Raw genomic sequence first — 16,950 nt, forward strand, 5'->3', positions numbered from 1 at the left:
TGTCAGCAGGGCAGCAGCCTCTCACTGACCAAGGCCAGGGTCTGTCCCAGGCAGTGTGTCAGGCAGGCACTGGTAACACCTTCTAATAAGTGGTAGCTCTGCACTGGTAACACCCACAGGCAGACATAGGGTCATAATGTGAGCCATGAACACTGGTGCCCAACACCAAGATGCTAGCCAGCTGCAGGCAGGCAGCAAGCAGGCGGTGTCCTGGGGAACAGCACCAGGAAAACCCACCCCCAGGGAGTTCCCATCTGCAAAGCCCACAGCTGGCCAGTGGCTCCCTTGCAGTCTGGGCACAGCAGCCCAGCAGGAATGAGGTGTCCAGCCCATCCCAACCATCATGAGAGCCCAGATGCTGACCCTGCACAGGTACAGTCACTGCAGCCAGAAAGTGACACTGCATCTTCTTGCCAGCATATCCCTCTTCTGTGGTCCAACAGAGAGTGGGGACACGTTGGGTCCTAGACTACCAGTGATAACTCTGTTGGTTGGAGGGCTCCGTATGGGACCACGCAATGTCCCTCTGCCTCTGTCCTGCACAGTGCAGAGCCCTGGTCTTGGCCAGGTGCTGCATGGAACCCTTTTGCTGGAGAGATCCTGTCAACTGGGGCAGGGCGGGTGTGGGCTCTTCCTGTAAGAGCTGGTTAGCTGCACTTTCCATCACCTCTAGCAGTACAGGCCTCCTGCTCCATCTCCTACTCACTTCTGAGTGAGTACAACCCTCCATCCTACCTGCCCAGAGCCAGGAAAGGGGGCTCCTGCTATACCTCATTTTGAACAGACCTTGCACCCCTCCCCAGTGGCACTATCCCTCTGGATGCTGCAGCGGCCCACAACACACCACAGCAGCCACAGAGGCAGGGAGGGAAGGCGAATAGCCATGAAAATGCCCCTCAGAAGAGGGGCTGGAAGCAGCCCTGCCATGACCCGGTGGCTGCTGAGGGTCTGAAATATGTGTTTGTGTGTGTCCTCGAGGAGCTGGGTCCTCCCTGGGCATTCTCTTAGAGCCATCCAGACTCTGCCCAGTGCTCCAGCTGCCCCTCCGGTCCCCAGGAACCCTTGGAGCTTTCCCGGGCACCAGGGACAGGAAAGCGCTGTCTGGTGCTGAGGGATATGCGTGTGGATGTGCAGGTGTGTTGTTGGGAGGTGTGTGTCAGGCTGTTCTCAGTGTCAGAGCATCCACCAGAATGCACTACCTCTGGAGCACCGTGTGAGCTCGGAGGCAGCAGTGTGTGCTGAGCACAATCTGTGTGTGGAGGCGGATGTTGCGGGGTACAGGGGTTCCTGTGCGCGCGTGTGTGAAAATGAGTGCAGGAGCAGGGACGCGGGGCCGGGGCGGAGCCATCGCCGGCACCAGGCTCAGCCCGAGCGGCACCAGCAGCGGCTCTTGGCAGCAGGGACAGAAGTGGCCCCCGTCAGCAACTCTGCCCGAGCGGTACTGGCAACGCAAGTGAGTGACACAGGCAGCAGCATTGAGCAGAGCCCCAGCTCTGCCCGGGCGGCACCAGCACCAGGCAGTGGCTCTGCTAGAAGGGCACTGGCAGCGGCAGCTGCCCTCAGCAGGGCGAGCGGTGGCACGAGATGGCCGGGTGAGTGAGGTCCCGCCGGCGCGGTGGGAGTGTGGGGTCCGGCCGGAAGCGGAGCGGGGCGCTGGGGACCCCACACCAGGGTGACCAGCTGCCTCTGGCAAGGCGGGACGGACGAAACGGGTGGTGAGCGGCTCCGGGGGCTTGGGCAGCCCCCCGGGGCACCAACATCTTTGCCCACCGCGAGATGAAGCAGTGCTCGGGCTGCCCAGGTTGGGCAGAGCGCAGCTCTGCCTGGCAGGAACCAGGTCCCAGAGCAGCTCAGAGGCCCTCCCGTGTCCCTGCAGAGCAAGTGAGGCAGCTTTACTGCACGAAGCAGAGGCACCCTCAGCCACGGCACACCCAGAACCAGCGCCAGTAACATCAGGGAGTGCAGACTGCCTGGTCCTTGTCCCCCCTCTTCTCTCCCTGCTCCTTTCTGATCAGATCAGTAGGGTCTCTGTTGTCTCCACCCAGCACTGCTGTCTGTTCCCTTACACTGCCTTTCTTGACATTTCCTTGCCAGAGGAGCTTGGCTGTACTGGCCCACAGCATGCCTGGCATGCATGATATACTGCCTGCCACTACTAGGGCTCTGTGTGGGGCTTTTTGTCAACCCCACCAGCTATGCATTTGGAACAGTTCTCCCGGCCAATCCCTATTACTAGCTAAACCAGGTCTCCTGAGCCCCAACATTGCCACCGATTGGGATCTCATCCCTGGGAATTTCTACTTCTTCCATCACATCACCTCTGCCCCTGATAGCTCAAAGTAGCAGATGTGGGAGAACCCGGCTGCCCATGCTCTCCATCATCCTTCCTGTCAGAGCAGCTGTCCCTTTCACTGTTCTTGAGGCTATTCAGAACTAAGTGAAACTCGGGAGCTTTTAAACACATCTGTTCACAAAAAGGTAAAGTTGCTGTTGTTGCTGAGAAAGTTGCAAAAGACTTCCAAGGGCAACAGAGCCACATGGGTAGGTGGCAGCTTCCTGAGAAGACACTAAACAGGGACCTGGAGACTTCCCACTCTGCCAGAGATGTTCTGAATGACTCCATGAGCTAACCCAACCCAGTCTGAGGGCCTACAGCCTCTTCCAAAACATGACTGTCAAGGCACGTTTGGAAAACTACTTCAGGTAGTGCTCAAGTATCAGATGAGCATTTGGCTGAGGCTATGCAAACAGGCCCAGCCTTTGAAGAGCTGCTCAGCTGTGCCCCCAGAAACCACTACTGTCCTCCCCCAGTAAAGCAAAAGACATAAAAAAAAGCATGCATAACCAAGAACAGCCACTCACTTGTGAGAGAGCACAGGATCTTAGATACTCATTCACAGCCCACATGAGCATTGCAGGTCTGAGGGTCTTTATTTCAGTTATCAGTGGCTAAAGGGATGAGTTACATGTTGTAGCATCCATAGGCAGCAAATCATAGTAGCAATGGGGTACTCACTTTGCGTTTAATGACAAGATGAAAGACTGCACAAGGTACACCAAGGCAACTCCAAAGGCTGGCAGTGAAAACAAGATACTAAACCTGGAAAAGACCAATTGGCCCAACTAGGGCTTAGGAAAAAAATAATTATCACATTGATGCTGGATGGGGGGAAAAAGAATTCAAACAGCAGCAAGTAAGAGCATCCCCAAAGGGGAATCAGTAACATGGGGATGGACAGAACAGCCAGGGGAGGGAGTCACTCAGGGTTAGTCATAAGCACAGCTGAACCAGATAACAGAAACATATTTCACTACATGGAGCAACATGCCCTACCTATTAAGAGGTGTGTTAAGTTAGTCTGTTTTCCCCCCTTCCAGCTACTTCACAGTCCAGGAGTTAGTTACAGCACAATGCGCAGATCTAGTTAGTGAGGGTGGTCCAGAGCACCCGTCCTTTTTAACAGACCTGTGTAACTCACCAGGCCCTTGGGAAGCATGAGCCACACAATGCACAAGAGGGACCGGTGGAAGCTCCTGCCAACCACCCAGCACTACTTAGTGCTCTGCTTATGCAGCAATTCCAGACAAGGCTACTAAAGCTGTGTCTCTAGGTACACTGACCCTGCCCTGTGGAGGGCATCTGGCAGTGAACCCCAGCATTCCTCAGGCTGACCTGGACTCAGATGGCATGAGAGAACAAAGAGAGAGACACTGGAAGTACTGTAAAGGCTTAGACCATTCCACAGAGAATTAATATGGCCTGTAGTTCCAGTAACTGGAGAAAACGGAGATCTGGAAAGCAAGAAGAAAAGCAGTTAAGTTCCTATACTCCTTGGACCACAAAAAAAAAGAGCACAAAATGTGTGAGGGAGGACTGAGCTTCACAGCATTATACACTTCAGCACAGCACTACTGAAGGGCAGGTTTGCTGCTGCTGCTGTCACTCAAGGAGCATAAAGTCACTTGCTCAAGGTGGCAGCCAGGCCAGTTGCAGAGCTGGAACTGAGCACTGGTCTACTGGAATCTAGGTTGCTCCTCTCTAGTACTTGGTGTTTCCTCTCATCCACCTCATGACTGAGAACACAGAAGTGTCTACTTGGTCCTTTCCATCTAGTCACCAGCTCAGCAGACATCTGCCACACCACTATACTTATCCTATGGCTGTCTGCTAGGCAGTGCCAGCCAGCTCCCTGGCTCCAGAACATTGACTCATCCCTTGTTTTCATCAAGTTGAACAGAATAACATCACATCAGATCCGAGGTCCTCTCAAAATCCAGAGTTGAAAACAAAGCCCCTTTTCCAAGGCCATTACCTTGTCCTTCAGTTGCTGGCAAAGCTGCAGTGAAACTGTGAAGAAGACAAGGGCATCATTTAACCACGGGACAACACATTCCACTTTATGGACATGGCTGACTTCATATCGCTGGCTGCCAAACTCACTGGAGGGGGGGAAAAGAGCACAGCTTCACACACAACAGCATAGAACACAACTCAACTGTCCTACCTTCCCATGGGAGAGATTATGATGATTTCTATCACATTTAAATCAGCACCTGGCAAAGTTACAGAATGCAAACACTCAGACCACCTCTGACCAGATTTAGAGTTAAGCTAAAGGGTGAAGGTAGGAACTTCACCTCATTCCAGACAGGCACAGGCAGGGAATGCAGACGGCAATGCCAATAACCAAAGACTCATTTTGGTTGTAAACTCTCATCTCTAGATAAACTCTAGATAAACACTGTATAGATGGGCTGAATCCTGGAAATTCACATCTTTCGGCCTTTAGGACCAAGTAACTAAAGAGACACAGGAGAGCATTCACAAGCACAGCAAGTGACTCAGTCCAGCTTCTCCACTTCAGAGATGCTACAATGGAAACTGCACACAGCTGTCTGGATTTCACCCTCAAGACATACCAACACCTGTTACCCAGGTACACCACCCTTGTAGTGACTGTACTTACAACATGGCCCCAGGGTTGTGCAAAACAGACCCTCCAGCAGGCTTGAAGTTCTAGAGAAGGAAAAGATCATTAGGATTTTGATGCAGTAAACAAACCACTTAGAAGAAAGACATTTGAGGTTTACACTTTCAGTAGCCTGACATCAAGAAATACCCACACTCTATTTTCCTGGACACTTGATCAATATGGAATCCCTTTTGTTAGAACCCTTCCTGCTCCTTCAATGAAAAGAAATTTTACACACTGGCTAAGTTCAACGTAGCTACAAATTTTATCACTACAGAAATAAGATGAGAAGATCCAGAAGAAAAACAAAATACAGATTTTTAGGAAAATCTTCCTTATGGAAGGACTGCACTTCATAAAGCTTAAGAGTTTAATGCTCTTTTTACAGGACATCAAGTTGACCCACGCAACAGGTGAAACAGAAAAGTATCCATGAAAACTACATTCAGGGAACCCAAGATGCTACTTTGATGTACACTGGATTAATATAATTATGCCCTTCCAAAATTACAAAGAATTATCAAACTATATTTAAAATACTTGGTAAAAAATGGCTTACTCCAGAGCACTGGTATGTTCTTCTGGGCTAAGCAGCCAGGCCCCAAACCAGATTTAGAGCCAGTGCTTTGTGTGTGCAGCAGACCTAAACACAGACACTTAGCACCAGCTGAACTCATTCCTGCATTATCTTATGAATGTAACATTGCACCAGGTAGCAGTGCAATCTCCTCCTCATAGTGGGATGCAAGGAGAGGAAACTAAACAAGGCTCAGGAGATAGCAGGCATCACCTTGGTTGTGCTGGGCTGCAGCACATGGAGCTGGTAGACAGTGAGGCACAGCTTGTTCAGGTTAATATAGAAATTCACAAGGATGTCTGGAGGCAGCGTAGGGGTGAACATTTTCTGGCAAGAAAATTAGTTTCTTTGTCAGTGGAAAGATCATAATTTCTAATGCTGGGAAATCATTCCCTTTTCCCAAGCCACACTACAATTACCCCATGGCAAAAAAAAACATTAGGAGAGAAACAGACTCAGAAGCTGCAGGCAATGGTTGTTGCTCCTGCTGCCCATGACAGTGACAACAGAGGATGGAGCAGTGTTCACAAGGGCAAATCATCCCTGGACAAGACTCTTGGGCAGAGAACAGAACTTAATTACCAGAGCCCTCATGCCCAAGTCACCTGCATTCCCACAGGAAGACACAAAGCAGCCAAAACCACTCAGGATTTGCCCTTGCTTCAGTTCTGCCACAGGAGATACTTCAGAAACCCACTTTCACCAGGATGCAGACCAGTACCCAAACTGTTCAGGCTGCTGGACCTGTACAGAGATCTAGACCACCACATACTTACTGTGAGACCACTGGAGGCAATTTCTGGTAGTGTCAGAGTGGCAGGAGTGGTCAGCCGATTTCGGGCTCTGGAGAGCTGCAACATCACAGCATCCATAAGCTACAAGATAATGTACAGAACCACTGCTGAGTGTGATTCCTGGACAGCTCTGGACACTGTGCTGCAGAATCCTACAGCCTTCTGCAAGCATTAAAACAACAACCGCCACCACCCTTCACCCTTCCAAGAATTCAGGAACTTATTGGGGAGGGGTGGCTCCCACATAAATGCAGTTTAACTGGTACCACTATCAGAGACTTATGAGACAGGTCAGGAGTGTTCAATACCTGTGACTGATGAGAGAACAGCTATTCATGACAAGAATACCAAGGCAACATAAGATCAATTACTGATGCCACAGAAGCATCAGCTCTTCAGAAGAGCAGGCATTAAGGAAAAAATGACAAGCTGCATTCTCGGTCTTCCCACTCCCACATCACAGGTACAACTGCTGAATGGGCTCCCCCTGTTCATAACCAGCTATGAGCAAGGCAGTAGAAAAAAGAACCAGCTCATTGTGAGGTCAATCCTGCCAGAAACCACAGTTCAAAGGCTCTATTCAGGTAGACTTCCTCTTCCAGAAAAAAAGGGGGAAGCAACATATGTCTGCTATAGAGCTCATGACTGCTAAGATGAAGGCACTTTGTATTATGACTAATATCTCCCCCTACTTCCACCTGAAAGTAAAAGGAAATAGTTTTATTACCTAGCTTCTTCCTATGAGCAACCCTTGCCCATATAGAAACTAAAAAAGTATAGTTTTCTCATGTTTGATGTTGTGATGGATTCTAATGAGCAAGCCGAAATTCTGGTGCCTTCAGAAAGCATTTCCAAGCAAAAGATTGGGCTTCACTGCCATGCAGCAGCAGGTACTCTGTATTAGACCCCAGCAAATACTACTGGCAAGAGAGAAGTCACTTTCAGATAATCACAAGTACTGTCATCTTTTGTTTGCTGATGGCTGCCTCACTGCTGCTTTCTCGCCAGCAGCACCGATCAACAAAGAGCATAAATTATGTAACAGCGTTATCCACAGAAGATCAAGGAAGATCCTCCCAGATTATCACTGGTGTGTAACAGGGCACAGACTGCTCAGATTATTGTTCACCAGGGTGTACAGCCCTGTTACTAATGCTAAACTAGTACAGATTCATATAAAATATGAGGTCACATGGATACTTCTTGACATGGGTATATATAGGTACAGCTGTGAAGTCTGTTTCCCCTAAGAGATTCAGACAGTAATGTGCATTAACTGTGTTTAAAACACAAATGGAGGGAAAAAAATGCATATTTCTACCCATGCAGCAGGGGCTTTCTCCTCACCTTGAGCACTTCCAAGCCTGTTTTGAACTGGTAATTCACATCTCTGTTCATAAGCAGGTAAATGGCTTGGTTCACATGGTTTCTAGCATCCTGGATCTGCAAAGGTACAAATGCAGCCCTATGAAAGAAACACTCTGTAATAACACATGCTGGAAAGTAAAGGTTTCCCCAGTTATCTCACTGACTTTAAGAATGGTGTCTTCTCAAATGTTAATGCCATGTCTAAATGTCAGGCACACTCTAACACAAACCTGCCACTGCTGCCCAGAAGCATTACTGGATTCTCCACTCACGGACTGGAGATGCAGAACAGTCTGACAGCTACAACATGGATTGTCAGTACAAATATTGTTGAATCAGGCACTCTCATCCTGGGAGTGCTCTGACCATGACTGCTTGGTAGGAATTCTCACTGCTAATAGCATACAGCAGTCAGTTCTAGCACCATGAACAGCGATTCCATCCTATTAGAGCTAAAACCAATGACATCAATGAGCAGCAAGCACTGACTTCTAATACAGTGTCTCTGGCAGTATCCCAGTCCTTTTAAAGTAAAATCGTTGGGATTGAGAGTTATCTCCAGCATCAAGAAGCTGTGCCATTGTGTGGGACTGGATCAGACTAAGGACACAGCTGGCTCGAATTCCTCTCAAGCAGGAGGAACACAGTTATCAAAGCAAGGTTGATAGGTGTATCCTTGCTTTCACTGAAGCAAGGACAAACCAGAGGAAGACAATAGCCCTGGGAGAAACTGACTTCTGTTCAATTTCAGGCAGCAGCACGAAAATTGAAAAACAAGCCCAAGGAGTAAATCAGAGGGTGCAAATGGAAGAGCTACGCAGAGAAGCTTGTATGAGAAGTGTCTGCTGGGAGACAGGCAACACAGCTTGGGGTATTTGTAGTTTGATAAATCTACAGTGCCCTCCAGCAATCGCAGCTCCCAGCTCTACATCCTTGTAGAAGCCTCCCTGGCATAGATCTGGCTCCGATTCTTTCTAATGCAGAGCTCAGGGAACACAGAACAACCTTGCTTTTAGAAAGCTCTTGCACTGGAGGCTACAGAGAGGAGTGAGAATGATAAGCCCAGTGTCAGACTGCAGAAAGACTCTGCAGGTACTTGGGCATCTCCAAACATCATCACCTCCAGCCTTTACATCTCCCAGAGGCTTCCTGAGCAAGCAAAACTGTTCCTGGCAGCGTTACCCAACCAAGCAATGCCAACCCTGCTGTTATGATTTGCTTCATTCATATTCCCGCTTGATTTTGCTCCGTTTTCTAATCAACTTCCTCAACATTTATGTGCCTGCACTTGTGTTCCTCAAAAACGTGCCTATGCTACAACTTCTTACCCATGACTTCACTTTGTACAGAGAAACAAAACTCCAGCTGACATCACTCACTAAGGGAAGGCAACTGTGATCCTTTGAGATGCTAATTTTTAATTTAGACAGGGCAAAGATCACCATATAACCACTTTAAATGCTTCTGCACTCATTTCTTTAGGCACTCACACTCCATATCTGAACAACGTTAGAACACATAATGCAAGTAAATAAAGGAAAGTGTTTTCCATAAAAGCTGGTAGAAGTCTATCAACCAGGCAGCAGTACAAAACAGCCACAAAAGCAGAGGCACTGCTGAGTGTTGTCACAAAAACTTCCTTGCTTTGTTGCAAGGCATAAACAAACTCAGTCAAGTTTGGCATTAGCGTCCAAGTACACAATTTTCTAGATTTCTACAAAGTTACTAGGTAGAGCTTTCACTGCCTAAAGCAGGCGTTAGGAACTGCACTCAATGCCAAATGCACTCATCAACTAGAAAAACCTGAGCTACCGCACAGGGAAGTACATTGAATACATCTCCCTTCAACCTACTCAGCTGTGACAAAGGAATTGAGGCAAACCATGTCTTCAGACGCTAGGTCAGGTCCTGAAATCAGGGTATCTCCCAGCAAAATGATGGGAAAGAGATTCTGGTTCTGGATAGCTGTGTCCTTTTAACTCCTTACCTGAGGGAACTCAGACATACTACTGGAACACAGTAATTTGTTCTCAGTGTAAACAAATGCATCTGCAAGAGAATGAGAACAAGCTACTCAAAGCCCCTGAAGCTGCTCTTTGCCCTGCTAGCCTGGGATGACATGGGACAGTCCAGCTCAGGCACCTCAGGCACTCCTTTAAAGGAGCATGATTGCTAGCAGACAGCCTTCAGATCAACTGGCGTGTCTGGAAGGAGCCCACCCAGGAACCCCAACTGAATTTAACTGATTTTAATTGCACCTGCTTCCTCCTTAGCTTTTACCACTGTAGCTCATGTGGAATGGACATAACAGGTCTCTCTCAAAGGACTAAAGTTGCTGCTCAGAGAGCACTGAGGCTATGGACGGGCAGGCATCTAGAGCCAACAGGTACCTGCTGCAATTTCCACTGCTTGTCTTCCCGGAATGCAAAATGCAGGAGCTGATTGTTTCTGGGCATTTTCAGATTAACATCCTTGAAGAAAGAAACGAACACATGAGAGTAAGAAATGCCTATATGCAGAAGATGGGGGCTGGCAGTCATATTCCATTCTTCCAGACCATCTTGGCAAACTGCCTTCTGCAGCCTCGGCAAAGCCAGAATCTCAGTGCTCCCACAGGATGATATTAATACAAAGAATAGGTTGAAAGGCATTGAGTGAATTGGGATCCAGGCAGGACACATGACCTCAGCCCAGAAGGCCCCCAAGTAAACTTGTTATTACACAACAAAGGTGGTAAAGGCAAGGAATCCCCATGGAAGTTGACTCCAGCACTTACCACCATGTGGTGGTGGTAGGAGGGGGTGTCAGATGCTGGATCTTGACAAATTTCAATGGTTGCTGAAACATCGAGGCCAATTAGGGAGGACTGACAAAGAACACTGATCATAGGTAACACATAAACAGGGTAACCTCCCTCCCTGAGGTGATGAAAGGGTGATAAGGACAACACCCACCCTTGTAGTACAAAGCAAGAAGTGTGGCAAGTACTCACAGCTTGACACAGTGCATCTCCCTGCAGCGTCATCACACCTTTCACCTGGTCTGTGCTGGAATGAGAGGAAACATCTGGGCAACATATGTCACAAGAGGCACCTATCAACTGCCAACCTAACACCTCCCCTCCTCATCCTGTGTAGCCAGCACGGTTCCTCCTACCCAGGGTCTGAACACTTCACACACTTTCAAGTCCCCAGTTCTTGGCCTGTGGTCAATTCCTGTCGTATTCTTTATGGGCCACCTCACCCTAACTGCTCTGCCTAAAACATTACCTTCATTTCTGATCCCGTTCTTATTCCTTTTATCACCTGTCAACAATTTGGTTGCTGTTACAAACAGCTCTAGCAGGCACAAGAACAAGACAGTAAATTAATTACTGACACTGGAATGTTAGGTGATTCCTACAAGAGTTGAAAGCTACAAACAACACTCCATTCCAAGAAAAAAGACCCTAAATAAGTAAAACCCCACAACCTTAAATAAATAAAAAATCCACACCCCAAACCCTTTGTAAGGTCCTGCAAGATGACTCACATCTACAATGAACCGTGTGAGAAGAAGACTGAAGCACCTGGTTGGGCTTATATCTTACATTTTCAGATCAACTTACTTTTCAGATCAACACTGCAAGATCCACCTTACAACAACAACAACAAATGAAAACTAAATTAATTTTAACTAAGATCTGAAGAAGACAACCTTCAAACTAAGTACAGAATTACTGCATGATTCTTTGCAATGCTGTGACATTCCTAAGGACTAAGGTGAACTGCTTTGTGACAAGCTTGTGGCCTCTGCCACAGCAGCTACTGAGTCCAAGGGACACACTGAAGATCAAAAAATGGATATCAATTTCAGAAGAACTGCTCGTCTATAGCACCTTCTGCAAAAGCCTCAGTTTGCTTTGTGTGAAGGAGATTTACTATTGTTATTTTAGGGAGATCAGGACAAAGGTTAAGATTTCTCCACAGTCAGGGTCAGAAACTGAGCCAAGGGTAGAGTTCGGGTCTTGTAACTGCAACTCCCTGTGTCATAGTCAGAAAAACGCCCCTTGGCAAACTGCCCACAGCACTGAGGTAACACATGAGCATATGGTCAGGAATCAGTGACTACGTTATAGCAGAAAATGGCAGAAGGCTGGCTCAGGCAGCCCTGGAACACAGCTATGGACTGTTACCTTCACCTCCCATGAGAGTTAGTTTGTTTTCCTCAAGGCAAAATCTCCTATTAAAGAAAACCCACTACACCAGGGCTTCTGCAAAGCCCTTCACCACAGATCCTCCAGGACCTGCACCCTTTGCTGCAGAGGGAAGTGACCCGCTGACCATCACCACTTACCCTGACGTGCTTAGTACATAGTTCTCCTGCTTGACAGCTCTTCCTGAGCCACTGGTGGGCAGGGCAAAGCGGTGGGAGGCCTCCTGCCCAAGAGAGGACACAGTGAGTGCTGGAGCATCTGCCTGGGCCCAGCACACCATGAGCCAGGAACAAAGATAATGTGGACACCAGCAAGTGGCTGAATATGTAGCAGTCACCTCTGCCAGCCTCCTGAAGTCCACCAAGCAGAGCACTTGGATTTCATCCTACTGCAGGACTGGTGCAGCCCAGGAGAAGGCTCAGCGCATGCAACCTATAGCGAAAGGCATTTGGAAATCCCACACCCTGGAGCTGGGCAGTGCCAGCAGGATCCCCAAGCTGCCCACAGAAGGAGCAGCACCCAATAGCTCAGCTCTGCACAACCTCAGGCACCATGGTGCTGCCCCTTATCACAGCTAGTCCTTACACATGAAGGAAGTCTGGAGTGAAAACCACCCCGCCACCTGGTTATCCTAGCTGGTGACTGCCCTTTACACAGTTCACCCTTAAAACTATAATAAATTCTTCAAAATGGGTACTATATACACAGGTATTGTCTGTTGTCACCTGCTAGTGACTCCAGTCCTGGGGATCTGAGTCAGCACTATGGCACTCTTACCTCCTCTGGCACGTGCCCCTCACCTCCACATTTTTGGCCCTGCTCTTCCATCACTCTATAACCTTCCAAAACCACTGAGTTTTAAGGGGCTGGGCCTGTTGAACACTGAGCCAGCGGACACATGGTGCATTCTCAGTGCACACAAGTCCCTTTGGCCAGATCCCCACTGTCTGCTTGTAAAGAGTCGACCCTGCAACGCATGCTCGGGCTGGAGAAAGGTCAGAAAAGTGCTGCCCATCTACTTGAGCTCAACACATTAGGCCTCTGAAAGGGGCAGGTACCAGCAGAGGAGTGGGCATGTCAAGGAAAGGATGATTATGAACAAGGAGAGTGCATGCTAGTAATTACTGCACAAGTAGCAGCTGTCAGCTAAAGGCCACGTTGCTTGCTTCCACCAGCACATGTCAGAATTACAGGCAGATCCAGATTCTCTGTTTCAGAAAATATTCATATCTCAAGCAAATGCCTGGCAGATAGGTCTGGCTGCCTCCATGTGCCTTTTCAAAGCAGCTCTTAGCAGAGGATCAAGAACAGAGCAATCTTGGGGAAATCAGCTTTACTGGGAGTCCTTAAGAGCAGAGGGCAAGCAAGCACTAGGGACAGAACTGGACATGCATGGATGACCTTTTTGTGCAGCCTCTACCAAGAATTTTTTCCTCCAGGGGAAACCTATCACCATTCCTTACATAAAAGGTCAAACAAAGCCACAACACAAAAACCAGACAAAATTAACCTCACCTTCAAAATATCCTGCAGCTGTCTCAAAACAGCATGGACCTCTTCTTGTAAAAGCCATTTAAATTCTTCTTCCTATGTCGTGGGAAGATAGCAGTGGAATCATTAGAAATCAAACACCAGAAGCAAATCTCTCAGACACATAAGAAAATTGTTTAAGTTCTAAGTCTACTGCTGTTTCCATGCTATTTAAATAAAGGAGGAGAACAAAAGATTTCTTCCTGATTTGTTGAAACACCTCAGTCTCCCCATCTCCACTCCAGTCCAATGAACTGTCCTCATTCTTGCCTTGTCTTTCTTTAAGAAAGTAACATTTACACAAATCACTGTACCAAAAAACCTAGAATTGAATGCGAATTTCAGAGCAAAGTAAAAATCCTGTTGCTTCAAAAACTGGGGCATCTTTTTAAGCTGTTGGGATGGACTCACCTGGCTGCCAGACACCCACTCAGCCTCCCTCACTTCCCCTTCATTGATGGGTCGGGGAGGAAATAAGATCATGGGCCAAGGTAAAGCTAGGGAGATCCATTACCAACTCCTGGCAAAGGCAAAACTGAATCAGCTTGCAGACAAATTTGTTGCTAATTAGGTGGTGAGAAACAAAGACAAAAACTAAAATGAGCATCCCCCACCCCCCACCCCCAGCATTTCCCCAAGCAATAACAGTCTACAACCAAACCAAGTTAAACTGAAAAGGGGGTGGGGGGGGCACAGGCTGGGGACTCCCTATCACTGGGGCAAATTCAGTAACAAACAAGCTTGGATCTGATGACTCACTGCCTTGAGCCTCCATCGGTTGCTGCCACAGAGAAGCCTGTATAAAGCAGACCCTCAAAGCACAGCTAATGTTCCTGTTAAACCATAAGACCCCATGCAGATCATCAAAGAAGTGGGGAACAGAAGTAAGCATGGGACAAAGAAAAGATTGCCACTTGTCATCCTGTAAGAAAAGAGAAATTTTCCATGGGGAGAGTTCTGAGCAGATTGCCCATAAAAATAGGAAAGGTATGGTCAACTCAGAACTTCAGGCTTGTGGTTTCTCTGCTAGATGGTTCCTGTTCACCATGAGGAACGCAACCCCCCCACTGATGTGTCATCACCTTATGCAAGAGTTATCCCAACAACCAGTAGGACTAAATCAGGTTTGGTTCAGAAAACATTTATCCAAGGCAGGCACACACAACAAAGCCAGGCAGGATTCTCTGTTATCCTTCAAAGCAGTTTGGGTGCAGGACCACTGACTTCGACCCTTTAATCCTGTTTTGGGTTTCTGGGAACTATACTGATCATAGAACATCCCTAACTGGAAGGGACCCACAAGGATCATCAAGTCCAAGTGTGGGCTCTGCACAGGACAGCTGCAGGAATTCCACCATGTGCTTGAGAGTGTTGTCAAAACACTCCTTGAACTTTGTTAGGCAGGGTGCTGTGACCACTGCCCTGGGGAGCCTATTCCAGTGCCTGACCATCCTCTGGGTGAAGACACTTTTCCAAATGTCCAGCCTAAACCTCTCCTGACAGAGCTCCATGCTGTTCCCTCAGGTCCTGTCACTGATCACCAGAGAGAAGATGGATCTGCAGCTCTTTCACTCTGTAATGTTTGCCCTCCTCCAGGTTCCCAAAGGAACAGTGATCCCATGGGTGAAGGACATGTCTTTAGTACCTCCAAAACCCACCAGCACCATGCAGGTGTTTCTACTCAAAATCCCCATTAGTGTCTTTCCTCCCTCTAGTCACAGCAAGAAATCTCCCTTCCCCTGCCCATTAATTTTGGACTAAGCCAAGTTCGTGCACATCTGTGCACTGCACAGTTGTATTTTTGGGGAGTGCTGGTCATACTCTTCTAAACCATAGGACATTAGTAAAACCTGTTTTCCTATGCCGCTTTCCACCCAGATCGATGGATCTCTGAACCCCTTCTCCAGACCGGAGATTTCACCCCTCCTCGGAGCTCCTGTCCCGGGGAGGCCGCAGTGACGACTGCTCTGCGCCGTCCCCGCTGCTACCAGGTCACTAGGGCAGCTCAGGCACCCGCCATGTGCGGGGCCGGTCAGCGGCACACCAAGGTCAAAGGGCACATTCACGGTGTGCTGGGAGCAGGGCGGCCCCGGCCTCGCCACCCCACCAGGCCCACCGGAGGAGCGGCGCCGGTGGCAGAGACCCGGGCGCCGCTGGTGAGCGAGGCGGGAGGAGGCCGCGGCCTTCGAACCACGCGGCGACGGGGCCCGGGCGCCGGTCCGAAAGCCTGGCCCGACAGCACGGCCGGAACTTCGGCAGCGCCTGCAGTCAGGGCAGCCGCCCTACGGCCGGGCCAAGGCGGACCCCGTACAGCGCTCGGCCCGGACTCGGGGGTAGGGGACGGCCTTGCTGCCATTCCACGGCTCCCCAACCGAGCAGACAGAACGAGCCTGCGGGGGCCCAGCAGTGCTGTCATAAGCGGGGAGAGGCCGCTGCCGCTCTCCCTGGCCCCGCCGATCGCCCGCCCGACTCACCAGCACCGCCCGCTCCCCCTGGCTGGCCATGGCCGCCGCCATCCCGACACCGCCGGCCCCGCCCCCGCCACCCGCGCGCACGGCCCTGCAGCGCCTGATTGGGCACCGCCGCTGCCGCCGCCGCCGCGCGGGGCGGGGCCCTGTGGCTGACGCCGAGGGCGGGGCCATCGCCCCCACACCCCCCGAGCCCGGCGCTGCTGCAAGGTGGGTCTGAGCTGCCGGCCCCCAGCCCAGCGCAGATGGGCGAGGATCAAACCGAGCTGCGTGCAAGAATACTCAGAAATGAATGAACACGTGGAAGTTTCATTACTTCTCAAAATAAATACATGTATCCTGGCAGTGAGGTCTTTGCACAGAAGTCGGTGAGTTCACTTTTACAGCGGCTGTACTGCGAGCGACACGTGCGGGCCATAGCACCTTCACCGAACCAGCCGCTGGGGGGTGGGATATGGGAATGATCCTTCACGCCCAGGGCAGGGAGATCTTCCAACAGCACCAGTTCCTGCTGCAAGCACAGCTCTCGACTTTCTATCTGTTGCTTTTAATGACATGCTCAAAAGGAGTGCTTCCTTGGGCACCTGTAACTCACTGCACCTAAAACCCACTCTCATCCACACTTCATTTCATCCTCGTGCCTCAGGGCAGAAACAGCTACTGCTGTCCAACTATCTGATTATCCACAAGCCAGAGCTTGTAAACATTTCAGTTAAGGATCATGTCTTAGAATACCCAGCTCACTACTGAGTTAGTGTTCACAGAATCATAGGATGGTTGCGGTTGAGAGGAACCTTAATGCTCATCTAGTTCCACCCTCCTGCGATGGACAGGCATCGTCCACTGCTCCTAAGACTTAGTGCTCAGAAAAACCGAAAGGCCAGAAGGATGGATACCCCAGCCCAAAACTTAACACAAGTTGTCATCAACACCAGAACATTAAAACCAAGCACCCTTCTCTCATCCCAGATGCATGCAGCCCTCTGCACACAGAGACTGGAATTTATCCACACTCATCCTCTGTAATGCCTGACAGCTCCAGCCT

General features: G+C 49.4%; 1 protein-coding gene and 1 long non-coding RNA gene across 4 annotated transcripts in view; one reads left to right on the forward strand and one right to left on the reverse strand.

Annotated features, from left to right (window-relative positions):
• The window catches only part of LOC138118722 (uncharacterized), a 62,019-nt gene extending 58,938 nt beyond the window's left edge, over positions 1–3,081 (forward strand). Inside the window, exon 2 of the long non-coding RNA XR_011155263.1 lies at positions 1,847–3,081. This is a non-coding gene — a long non-coding RNA (uncharacterized lncRNA). The remainder of the gene's footprint in view (positions 1–1,846) is intronic.
• On the reverse strand, positions 2,913–15,985 carry ROGDI (rogdi atypical leucine zipper). Of its 3 annotated transcripts, none has more exons than XM_069029889.1 (11): positions 15,912–15,984; positions 13,423–13,494; positions 12,048–12,130; positions 10,705–10,759; positions 10,103–10,183; positions 7,692–7,787; positions 6,327–6,425; positions 5,764–5,877; positions 4,968–5,017; positions 4,314–4,440; positions 2,913–3,792 (listed from the first exon to the last, which is right to left on the reverse strand). In XM_069029889.1, exons 1-11 carry the CDS (start codon positions 15,951–15,953, stop codon positions 3,751–3,753), a joined length of 861 nt encoding a protein of 286 aa, XP_068885990.1. In that variant the 5' UTR covers positions 15,954–15,984; the 3' UTR covers positions 2,913–3,750. The 3 variants fall into 3 exon arrangements, with proteins under 3 accessions (XP_068885990.1, XP_068885988.1, XP_068885989.1); XM_069029887.1 differs by lacking the exon at positions 15,912–15,984 and adding an exon at positions 13,849–13,961; XM_069029888.1 differs by lacking the exon at positions 7,692–7,787 and having other exon boundaries at positions 15,912–15,985.
• Between the last annotated feature and the right edge of the window lie 965 nt (positions 15,986–16,950).

This window comes from Aphelocoma coerulescens, chromosome 14 (assembly GCF_041296385.1).
Source record: "Aphelocoma coerulescens isolate FSJ_1873_10779 chromosome 14, UR_Acoe_1.0, whole genome shotgun sequence".
NCBI classification, from domain to species: domain Eukaryota; kingdom Metazoa; phylum Chordata; class Aves; order Passeriformes; family Corvidae; genus Aphelocoma; species Aphelocoma coerulescens.

Coding starts and splice junctions, on each gene's coding strand:
- ROGDI (XM_069029887.1), bottom strand. CDS start 13,920: ATGATCTTATTTCCTCCCCGACCCATCAATGAAGGGGAAGTGAGGGAG. Junction 7,788..10,102: donor AGCAGTGGAAATTGCAGCAG/GTACCTGTTGGC, acceptor GTACCTTTGCAG/ATCCAGGATGCTAGAAACCA. Junction 3,793..4,313: donor GCCAGCAACTGAAGGACAAG/GTAATGGCCTTG, acceptor CTTGCTTTCCAG/ATCTCCGTTTTCTCCAGTTA.